The following is a 12,727-nucleotide window of genomic DNA, read 5'->3' as shown; positions in this document are numbered from 1 at the left end:
TAATAATTAAAATCAATCAAACATTCTTTAAAAGTTAAGCAATCACTAACAATTCCTTGAAGTTTAACAAAATAATTAATAATAAGGTCAAAGTAGGAATAAAATGGTAAATAATCTCTTAGTTTCGAACGGGACAAAAAAAAAAGAGAAGATTAATATACATGACAAGTAAAAATAGATGGGGAGTATCAAAAGAGGAAGTATTGGTTAGATTTACACAAATATCCTTTTACAGACTCCATTTAAAATTTGACCCTACTTTTAAAAGTTGTGCATATATAGTCCCTAGCACATTATCATTTTGAAAAACGTTAGATGCGGATCTAATGTTTGCTCATATATATTTTTCACTTAAAGACAAAACACTAGATAATAATGTAACGTTTATAATAAAATTTTAGACCATAGTCTAAGTAGGCGTTTAGACATGCGATTTCATCTCCCGAGATGAAATCAGCGTTTGGACATGCGATTTCCTCTCTGATTTCATCTCATGAGATGAAATCCCAAATCATCCAAAAAGACATGATTTGGGATTTGAAATCATGATTTCAAAAAATATAAATGTAAAATTTGACCTATACGTTTATATTTTGTAAAAAAAAGACCCATAAGTTGGTAGATATATTTACCAATCATGTTTACTAACCATTTGTATTAAATATTAATCTGCAAGTTGGTAAAATATATTTACCAATCATGTTTACTAATCATTTGTATTAAATATTAATCTGCAAGTTGGTAAAATATATTTACCAATCATGTTTACCATGTGGGAGGATTATATTAAAGAGTAGTTACATTACTATTCATGTTAAATTTTCCTTTTTATTGAACTAAAGTTTGATCAATTGATGTTGTATTTTTTAGAAAGGCCTTCTAGTAGCTTATTAATTTTATGATGAACTATGATTTACTCATTTGATAAGATTGTATAAGAATTGGAAAATTTTTGATGGTTTTCACAACTTGTAGGGTTTTTATGTTTATAAAAATAACTGCAACTTAAGGAACCCAAATTGTATGTCCAAACGGCTCCTAAGAAAATTTCATAAAATTATTAGTTAGCTGAAAAAATCTTTATACCATGATCTAAGAAGCCTATAAATTACAAATACAAAGAAAATTATTAACTAAACAGTATTCCAATAAAAAAATCTGAGATATATTATTACCTTTTTATTCAAATATCAATCTATTGAAACGTATCCGTAATTAATGAGAAAGGTTCCTCATTGCCATAAAGAGAGCCAACATAGAACCGCAAAACCCTATGGGTTTGGCCCCCACCTTGTCCTATTTCCTGAATATACACTTACCCCAAAACACCCGTGGTCTGTCCTTTGCCCTTTCACTGTTTCACACCCCACATAACTTTAACCCCCCTCCCCAACCCCACACCCCCACAAAAAAAATTACCACCCTAAAATTAAATGAAAAAATAATTGTGGATTTCTCCATAAATAGCGTCACATTCTTCTATTCCAAACACCACCTTCAATTCTCTCAAAGTAAAAGTAGTATTGGTCTTTCTTCTTCTTTTCCTAAAGCTCTCAACTTTCTTTAAATTTCTTCAAGAAATCATTAAAAATGGCTATTAGGAAATCAAACAAAATGCCACAAGCTGCAATCTTGAAGCAAATTCTAAAAAGGTGTTCGAGTTTGGGTAAGAAGCATGGCTATGACGACGAAGACCACCTCCCCAATGACGTACCCAAAGGTCATTTTGCAGTTTACGTTGGAGAAAATCGAACGCGTTACATTGTACCTATTTCTTTTTTAACTCATCCAGAGTTTCAATGTCTCCTTCGACAAGCTGAAGAAGAATTTGGCTTTGATCATGACATGGGCATTACTATTCCATGTGAAGAAGTTGTTTTCAGGTCACTAACTTCAATGCTGCGGTAGTGAATGAAGTATTTGACAAGAAGAAATTAAAAGAGTGAATATTAGGTGTAACGTTTTGGAGTGAAGAAAGAAAGATGAAGCAATTAGTGTTTTTTTGCTTCTCTTTTTTCTAACATCTCATTTCTTCATTTTTATTTTGGTTTTTGGGTATTTTCTTGTTTTGTAACTTTAATTTCCCCTAACCCTGACCTAGGAACCACGTAATATTAGTAGTGTTTTTTATGGGTCGAAGTCAGATTTGTAAGCAAATCTTGGAAATTTTTCCTTGCAGAGGTGTTTTTTTCCCCCTGTGAGAGAAGTGAATGTCAGCTCTCAATCTATTTAATATGCCATTTTGGATACAAATGTCTCCCAATCTATTACTACAACTTTTTACTGCATCTTCATTTTGTCTGGGAAAACTCAAAATTGAGCATATACTGGAATCGGTCTGATTTGTGATCTACTAGCCACTAGTCCACTACATTGTCCGTATTATGTTGTGTTCTCCAAATTTGTTAGTCCAAATAAAACGGCAATACCAATGGATAGAGAGTACACTAGTACATACTAGAGGTGGCAATTTGAGCTCATATTTAAAAAATTAGCTCATGGTCACTCATATTTTGGGTGGATAAATATGAGATTGAAGTCTCTCTTTAACCCATAAAAATATGGGTTTTCATATAAGAACACACTAGACCCAATAACAACTCATTTTGAAAATGAAAAATTTCTTTCTTACCTGCCACCTCAACCCTTACCCCCAACACCCACCACGCCATCCCCCCTCCCTCCAAAAAAAAATCAATTTCAAATATTTTACTTTTATAAAAAATTTATAAAAAATGAAAAAAAAATTAACCCCCACCCCACCTCACCCCTCTCCAAACCGCCCGAACCCCCCCCCCCCCCCCCCCCGCCGCCAAAAAAATCAATTTCATATATTTTATTTTTCATAAAAAAAATTATAAAAAATGAAAAAAAAAATTCTTACCCTCACCCCACCCCTCTCCGAACCCCCCCCCCCCCCCAAAAAAAAATCAATTTTATATAACTTTTATAAAAAAATTATAAAAAATGAAAAAAAAAAATCTTACCCCCACTCCTCACCCCTGAAATTTATATGAAAAAATTAATTTAACTTGACAAAAGAAAAAAATTATAAACATACACTTGAAATAATATTACACTTGTATAATATGGGTTAACCCATAACCAATCCAACTATTTATCACCCAACCCATATTTACCCACATAAAATATGGGCGGTTTGAAACCTAACCCATTTTTGTTCAAATCATTTTCAACCAAACTAAATCCACTAATTTGCCACCCCGACACAAGAATACTGCATTTACCATTTCTTTAGTAAGTAAATTTGATGCCATCATCAAATGTCGACAAGAAATGATGCTTACTTACAATTTGAAGGGGAAATAAAATCTCTTGGCTCTTACAATTTAAATAAAATAAAATGACTTTTTCAGATCTCTTATGTATTTTTTTCAAGTCTCTTCTGTGTAAAAAATAAATATGTCTTATAAAAGGGTCATAGAATTAAAACAAATTGTAAAGGGCCATTTGAATCGGAGAAAATACTTTTACAATGATGTCATTTGTTTATTTATTAGGTCTCCCTTGTTAACTTTTACTGATGTGAAAATTGTCATAAAACTAACCTAACCTAAATTCCTAAATTTTCGTATTTTATAAAATGGGAGCAGTAGTAATGCTAATAGTATCCGTTTAGGCTTCAATCATTTTTCTACTGAGAGTGCCGATAATACAAAAATGTATCGTCCTAGTTCCTTGTTTAAAAAAAAAAGAAAAACTTTAAAAATTTATAGTTTAAAATAAATTATAGATATTTTTGTACTATAAATTATTCCTCATTAAAGGTAAAACGAACATTTTAAAAGTTAAAATTATTATTAAATATAAAAAAATATCATTTTTTTAAGACTAAAAAGGAAATAATGTGACATAAACAGAGGAAGTACTAAATCACAGGTTATGTCTTTAGTAGTAAGTGACAATGCTACACTGATGCTATTTATCGGATTGGGCTTCTCTCCATTTTCCCCAAGTTCTACCTTAAATTAGACACATGGCATGAGTTAGAATTAATGACTAAAATTTAATTGACTAAAATAAGGCTCTAACCATCATTTATATAATTAATAACTTATCCATAAATATATTAAAATATTTTAATAATTTAATATTAAAATATTAAATTCCTATTAATATTCCATCTTTTTTTCAAACATGAAAACTCTTTAATAGTGATATTTTCCAGAATATAAACAACTCTTTCAGAAATATACAATTATTAATTGAATAATGAGGTCTATATTATGTGAATTAGTAAGCATCATAATTGAAAAAATGGAAAATATCACCAATTGAATAATGGGTCTATTGGGGGGGGGGGGGGGGAATTAAGTCTATTAGGGGGGAAAAATTAAGTGGCAAAAAATAATCGGATAAAACAGAAAAGATATTTTACTGGGTAGGAAAAATAAATAGGAAGAGAGAAAAAAATATTCTAATATATTTATGGATAAGTTATTAAGTATGTAATCATGGTTAGGGCATTGTTTTAGTCAATTAAATCTTAACCATTAATTCTAATCCATATCATGTGTCTCTAATTCAAGATAAGACTAGGAAAAAATGGAGAGAAGGGAAATGAAGAGGAGCCTAATCTCTATTTATCAGTTACGCATGCAGTATATATATATATACGTAGTATATTCTAAAGCTCCTACTTTGTAAACATGATTAAATTAATAAAAATACATCTCTTTAAATGTAAACTTTTATAGTACAAGTTTGTTACATAATTTAATATTTTATCAAAGCAGACGTTGCCGTCTCAAATCTCATAAGGGCCACCTTTTTGTGTAAAAGTTCACCTGCTCCGCCCATTAAAAAGTTAATCAAGGCCGTGATTGAGGAGGAAGCTTTTACTAGCTTTTAGGTTAGTCTACATTTTCATTATTGTTTAAAGCTCAAATTGACTATCATAAAATAATAAAATGTGTAAACTTTAAAATGGAAGTACATTTTGCAATGCACTAACAGGAAAATGTAAGATATCGTAAAACAAAACTTCATTTATAATACTCCGTCCGTTTCAATTTATGTGAACCTTTTTGAAGTATGAGGGTCAAACTTTATAACTTTGAACATAAATTTTGATATAGATTTTTCAAGTTTGTAAAAATAAAATATATATATTTACAAACTACATAAGAAGTACTATAAGTCATGATAATTTATAATTCAAATAATTTTAAAAAAGTGTAAAGAAAACATGATCAAAGAATTACCTCGTAATAGGTTCACATAAATTGGAACTGAGGGAGTAGTACATTGTCCACCTTTTATAAGAAGCTAAATGGGTAATTGATCAGTAGAATCATTTTTGATAAACCAAACCAAACAGATTAATAAGAGTTACTCCCTCGGTTTCATAATAAGTGATTTTTTAAACTCATGCACACCTCTTAAGAAATTGTTCATTCTTAGAAAATTAGGAGTGTTTTTACTAACTTACCCCTAATCGAGTTTTACTACTTTCTAGAAAAAGAAAAGGTAGTTAATGAATCTTGACTATTTAAATAAGGTAATCTTGAAAGAATCTGCCCAAACTCTTCTTAAAATCTTAAAGCACCACTTATTTTGAAAAAAAAAAAAAAAAACCTAAAAAATCACTTATTATAAAACAGATGGGGTATTAATTTTCTCTTTGTACAGTAAGATTTACTAGTGAAAGTGTATACTGTACTATTATTCAGTTTAATGCAAGATGCAAAATCTCATTGGGCGAATTCACAAGAGAAGACATTTTAAATTATTCGAGTTTAAGTTATATAAAGATCACCTAAAGATATTTATAAATAAATCTTCTTAAAATGTGATATTTGTATCCTTGAAACTAAAATAGATAATTACTTGTTACAACATATAAATATGACTTGATAGTGTAAAAATTTCTTACACTAACAGCTTATATATATAACTAAACTCAATTTGTTTACACAGATTTCTGATTTTCGCACTAACATTTTTTTAATGAAAACATGCAAGGACAAATACTTGTCATCGATTTTATCGTATATTAGTGTGATTACTAATTTATATTGATTCCGTACAGCGGACTCTCCTTAAAATTCCAAGTGCAAACAAGTTGGTATTTGGTGAAAGGCAAGAGAAAAATAAAAAGGTGGGTATTTTGTTCGAGTATTAAATTACCCTTATTTTTCTATTCGAAAAAGCACATATAAGTCCAAAAAAAAAATGCTAATCGACTGATAATTTATTGTACGTGGCATCATATTCTTTCGAGGATGTATTGATGTTATAGATGGTAGTTCATTCGAATTTATTTACGTACCAACCAACTTATATGCATTTTTGTCTCTTCGTAAACATCTAATTTCCTTTGTACTTCCTATTTTGCAAGAACAACTCATCGGATAAATTATTAATAATCCAAGTATCAAGCTGTTAGCACCCTAAGTTGTAAGTACTCTTGTGTGAAGCCCACAAAATCTTGTTTGTTTCTTTTATAATAACTTAGCTTCTTCAAAAATAATTAAGATAAATAAAAATGCAGAACAGTTGAAAACGAAGAGACTAGTATTACCCAACTCCCCAAAGCTTGCCTTGGACTAGGACCAGTATACTTAACCAAAAACACTTACTAGTATTTCAACTTGTTTGATAAAACAAATTACAATAAAATTAATTAATACATCTCGAGAACTAGTGGAATGTGTATATTGTATTATTCAGTAGTATAATGCAAAATCTCATCAGACGAATTAACAAGAGAAGACATGTCTGTTAATTAACACACAGATCTCTGGTTCTCGCACTAACATTTTTTTTTTAAAATCAAAACAAGGACAGATACTTCTTGTCATCGTTTTTATCATATATCACTGTGAATCTGTGATTACGAATTAATATTAATTCTGTACAGCTGAATTCTCCTTAATATTCCAAGTGCAAACAAATGGGTACTTTGGTGAAGAAGAAAAAACAAGTGTAGGACTGTAGGTGTACTTTCCTTCGAGCATTACCCTCATTTTTATATTCGATAAAGCACATATAAGTCAAAAAAATGCTAATTGGCCGGTAATTTCTTGTACATGGCATCATATTCTTTCGAGCATGAATTGATACTATATATAGTAGTTAATTTGAATTCTTTTAACAACTTATTTGCATTTTTGTCGCTTAGTAAACATCCAATTTCCTTTGTACTTCCTATTTTGCAAGAACAACACATCAGTTAAAATATTAATAATCAAAGCATCAAGTTGTTAGCAGGGACCTTAAGTACATTGTGCAAGGCCCACATAACTTGTTTGTTTCTTTTACAAATACATTGGGTTTCACAAAATTTGCTTATTGCTTAGTGAATTTTTCAAGTACTTCACTTAGATAGTCAGAAATTACCCAACTCCCCAAAGCTTGCCTAGGACTAGGACAAGTACTAACCCAAAATACTTAATTGTAGTTCGACCTAAACGTGTCAACCGGTCCGGTTTAATCGGTTCAAATCGGTAACCGGACCGGTAAAACAGTTAACCGTTTATTTCTTACTAGTCCGGTTCCGATTTTTTAAAATCGGAACCGAACGGTTAAACCGGTGGTTTTTTTTTTTTTTTAAATATAGTTGTTGCTGGGCTTATGGACCGTTATAGGACCGTTGGCAACGGTTCATTTGCAAAAATGGCCGTTGCCAAACGGCCATAAATTCATTTTTTGCCCCCCCCCCCCCCCCCCCCCCTCCAACTCCCCAAACTTTTTTTTAACACTTTAACCCATTCCCCAACCCTATATAAGCCCTTCTTCATTTTCATTTTAATCCACACCAATTCACTCTTCTCTTTCTCTCAAATCTCAATCTCGCAATTATAGTTACTTTGCAATAATTAGCCACTTTAAATTTCTCTCAAATAAAAATTCTAGTCTTATTCTAGTTTCAATTATTAATTTTGCAATTATAATATTGTTGGTGGAGTTGGTGATTTTGCAACAATCCGAAGTAGTTTTGGTGGATTTGCAATTCTAGCCGCCTTCACTTTGTTAGAAATTAATCCGGCAATTTGGTACCTTCATTCCAACTCTATCTTTATTTTTCGCAATTTAATTTACGCAATTTAATTCAAGCAATATAATTTGTTGCAATTTATTTTCTTGTGATTTAAATTAATTCTATTTAATAATGGCAAAGAGATTTAAACGTGGTGCCGGTAGTAGTAGTGGTATTGTTAGGGGTGGGCTTAATGAGAAAACATTTGTGGAAGAAACACCTAATTTAGGTATTGATGTTGGTGAAAATAATCCACTTTTAGGTCATGAGGCAATGCAACAACATTTTCCGACACTTTTAATGAAATTGATAATGATGATGATGATGATGATGAAACACGACCCCCTGAAAATCCCATAGGAGATACATGTCCTGCACAATCACATACACAAGACAAACCGCCTAAAACTCGTAAGCCAACCGTTAAAATTTGGAAATTTATGACTAAGAATAGAGAAAACCAATTAGCTACATGTACCATATGTGGACAAGTATTTAGTTTTAAGCAAGGAACTAGTAAGGATGGTGGAACGGGTACACTAAATGGTCATATGAGAAGCAAACATATGGATGTTTGGGGAGAGCAAACGGGTTCAAATGTGGGGGGTATTCAAATGACGATAGACCCACGAACTGGTAGAAATTTTAAGCATGACAAGAAAAAAGAGCGTGTAGAAATAGCTAAAATGGTAGCTTATGATTGTTTACTATTTTCCTTTCCCTCGGGTTTGGGGTTTGTTACTTACATTCAACGTTGTTATAATCCGTTATTTGAGGGTATTCCTAGAAGTACTTGTAGAGCGGATGTTATAGATTTGTATAAAAAATATAGATTTTATTTGCGCCATGTATTTAATTCTTTAAATTGTAATGTTTCTCTTACCGTGGATTTGGGTCTTAGTCTTAACAAGTTAGATTTTTTTGCTATTACATGTCATTGGGTTGATGACTATTGGGTTATGCAAAAAAGAAATTATAGCTTTTTTATATGATGAAGGAAAAGGTCGTCACGATAGAAAATTTTTAGCGGATTCAATGTCTACTATTATGAGATTTTTTAATATTTATAGAAAAACACTCTGTATTGCTTTAGATAATGCTTCTAATAATACAAAGGCAATTGGTCTTTTAAAAAGAGAAAAAAACCCTCCGCTAAGAAATATTTTTCATGTAAGATGTAGTTGTCACATTTTAAATTTAATTATTAAAGATGGTCTTGTGTGTTTTGACGATTCTATTCAAAAAGTTAGAGATGCGGTTGCGTTTCTTTTTTGTAATGCTAATAGGGCAAGACTTAGAGATTTTAAGAATGCTTGTGTGGAAAATAACCTTAGACCTAAGAAAATTCAATTAGAAATTGAGACTAGGTGAAACTACACTTACATTATGCTACAACAAGCATATGAGTATAGGATTCCCACACAACAAGTTCACAACAAAAATAATACTGATAGTGAAGATTGGTTAAATTTTTCACATTGGGAAGATGTTAAAGAATGTGTTGAACTCTTAGAAATTTTTTATAATGCAACTCTTGCTTTTTCTAGACAATTCTATCCCACGGTAACCGAAATTTTAGCCTACTTAGCGGAAATAGCTAGAGTTTTACAAGAGTATAAATATAAACTCGGTTATCAAGCGGATATTTTTGAAATGATAATCAAATTTAAGAAGTATTTTTTTCCCATCCCAACTTTATTTATTTTGGGTTCTCTTTTAAATCCTTGTTTAAAAGTGTCTTATACTAAAGCATTGGTTGGTCAAATTTATACATTTTTAGAAATTGAACCGGGAGTTCAACCATCTTTAGCTGAAGCTGAACTCGCTATTGATGACGAGTTTAGAAAAGTTTTTACTCATTATTCTAATTTGGAAGAACGTGCTACACCCGTTGCTCTACGCCCTACTACTTCTCAAAGTAGCAAAAAGGGCTTGTCGGGTTTGTCGCATTTAAAAGTTTTACATTCACAGCCAACTTCTTCTTGTAATGCAAACTTTGATGAATATAACTTTTATTTGATGCAGCCAAATGTGGATATCAAGGAACTGGATGAATTGGACGTCTTAGCATGGTGGAAGAAGTACAAGGCAAGTCATCCGATACTCTCAAGAATGGCTCGAGATATCCTTACGGTTCAAGTATCAACCGTGGCTTCGGAGAGCGCATTTAGCCAAGGAAGACAGAAAATTGGAGACCATAGACATTCATTATCCGGCTTTAGCTTACAAGTACTAGTGTGCATTCGCGATTGGATTAGATCGGAGCGACGCAACTAAAACTCAGAAGTGGAGGAAGGCGAAGAGGAAGAAATTGAAGATTTGATAGCAAGTGGACCGAACCAAATGGAAGACTTTGAAGATATTTCCATGGCTGAATACGATATGGGGGAAATTAACGAAATGATTCAGAATTGGTGATTTTATTATTCTATTATTTCTTTACAACTCATGTATTATTTGCAAGTTAAAAAAAACTACAACTTGCAAATAAATGTTATCCAAGAATGAATAAAATATATGGCTCATTGAGCTTTCTTCTATTTACTTGTGTTCATATTTTTACTTTTATTAAGTTAGGAATATACCTAAAATATACTAAGAATATACTTATACTATACATCTAGTTAAATTAAAAACTAGAAAGCTATATACTTGAAAAATAACTAAAATATATTAAGAATATATATTATAGTATACATATAATATATATTAAGGATATATAGTATACATAAAATATATTTGGAATATACTTATAATATATAGTATACATATAGTATACATATAACTATATAATTATAACTTAAACATATATATATATATATATATATATATATATATATATATATATATGTTTAAGTTATAATTATAGTATACATATAATATATATTAAGTATACATATAATATATATTAAGAATATATAGTATATATAAAATATATTTGGAATATACTTATAATATATAGTATACATATAAGTATAACTTAAATATATATATATATATATATATATATATATATATATATATATATATGTTTAAGTTATACTTATAGTATACATATAAGTATAGTATACATATAATATATATTAAGAATATATAGTATACATAAAATATATTTGGAATATACTTATAATATATAGCATATAAGTATAACTTAAACATATATATATATATATATATATATATATATATATATATGTATACTATATGTTTAAGTATAGTATATGTATACTTAAACATATACTATATATTATAAGTATATTCTTAATATATTTTAGTTATTTTTCAAGTATATACACTTATATGCTGTATTGCTGACTTGCTGTTAGCCTGTTAGTCAGTAAATATTTAAACTTTACTTATAAACTTATATAACATATGTAAATATACCTACAATATACTAATAAATACTATAATATATATATATATACTATACGAAAAACAAAACAAAAAAGGGGTTTTGGACTGTTTGAACCGGACCGGTTCCGGTTTTGGTTTTGTAACCGGTAAACCGGAACCGGCCCCTGAACCGGTGGCCGGTTCCGTAACCGGTTACCGGTCCGGTCCGGTTTGACCCGGTTAACGGGCTTAGTTCGACCTGTTTGATATAAACAAACTAAAATAAGATACATCACAAGAACGAAGTGTTTTAACTGTGAATGCAAGATGTGATAGATTCTAATCCCTTGAAAACTCCCTTGTTTTCTTATTGTGGTACAACAAAAATAATCACATAAGGGGTTAAAAAAGTTGGCCTTCCTTCATAAATATATACACACATTTTCCCTCCCAAACACTACCACTTCTTTACTAGCTTCTCTTTCTCTCAAAACAAAGGAAATACTGTTCTTTCTTGTTCTTCCTAAAGATTCAACCTTCTTTAGAGTTCTTCAAGAAAAATATTACACAAAAAAATGGCCATCAAAACATCAAACATGCAACCACAAGCTGCAGCTTTGAAACAAATTATGAAAAACTTGTTCGAGTTTAGGTAGGAAGCACGGTTGTGATGATGAAGACCATCACCTTCCCATTGACATACCAAAATGACATTTTAAAGTTTACGTGGGAAAGAATCGAACTCGATACATCATATACCTATTTCTTTCTTGACTCACCGTGACTTTCAGTCTCCTTCACTACGCCGAGGAAGAATTTGGCTATGATCACGACATGGGCGTCACCATTCCCTGTGAAGAAGTCATTTTCCAATCACTAACTTCCAATATGGTCCAGTAGTAAAGTTTTTGAAAAGAAGAAAAGATCGTGAATATTAAGGTTTAGGTGAAAGAAAGATGGAATCAATGCTTATCATTGAGAGCTTACCGGTAATTATTGTGATCTGATTACATAAATACTACTTATAATTATATCATTATTGTACTATACAGAACTTAAACTATTTATATAAAGTTGATAGCTTCTACATTTTTCTCTTGCTGATTTGAGAAAATTTTCTCAAATTAAAATTTCAAATATTGATCTAGTTTTTATCAGTAATGGAATTAATTAACCGCTCCTATGTAATGACAAAAAGCGAGCACGGATGAGATATTTTCAACTTTAGCTATGCAAACTATATATGAACTGTAATCTTAAGATATCAGTTACTATCATGGATGTGCATATCATCACGCGAAATTAGGTCCCTATATCTCAATTACTTCAACAGCTATCATTACGATTTTCAATTACTCTTAAATCTGATTCTTTTATTATTATAATTTA

At 30.6% G+C, this 12,727-nt stretch overlaps 1 protein-coding gene and 1 pseudogene across 1 annotated transcript; both read left to right on the top strand.

Moving 5' to 3' along the window:
• The first annotated feature begins 1,496 nt into the window (after positions 1–1,496).
• LOC132600269 (protein SMALL AUXIN UP-REGULATED RNA 12-like) lies at positions 1,497–2,253 on the top strand. Its single transcript, XM_060313342.1, has one exon. It carries the CDS (start codon positions 1,591–1,593, stop codon positions 1,906–1,908), a length of 318 nt encoding a protein of 105 aa, XP_060169325.1. The 5' UTR covers positions 1,497–1,590; the 3' UTR covers positions 1,909–2,253.
• Positions 2,254–11,786: 9,533 nt separating this feature from the next.
• LOC132600268 (protein SMALL AUXIN UP-REGULATED RNA 12-like) lies at positions 11,787–12,433 on the top strand (annotated as a pseudogene).
• The last annotated feature ends 294 nt before the right edge of the window (positions 12,434–12,727 follow it).

The sequence above is a fragment of the Lycium barbarum genome, chromosome 6, assembly GCF_019175385.1.
Source record: "Lycium barbarum isolate Lr01 chromosome 6, ASM1917538v2, whole genome shotgun sequence".
NCBI classification, from domain to species: domain Eukaryota; kingdom Viridiplantae; phylum Streptophyta; class Magnoliopsida; order Solanales; family Solanaceae; genus Lycium; species Lycium barbarum.
Note: the sequence above shows the minus strand (reverse complement) of the source record. Positions and strands in the feature narration are given on the sequence as shown.

Coding starts and splice junctions, on each gene's coding strand:
- LOC132600269 (XM_060313342.1), top strand. CDS start 1,591: ATGGCTATTAGGAAATCAAACAAAATGCCACAAGCTGCAATCTTGAAG.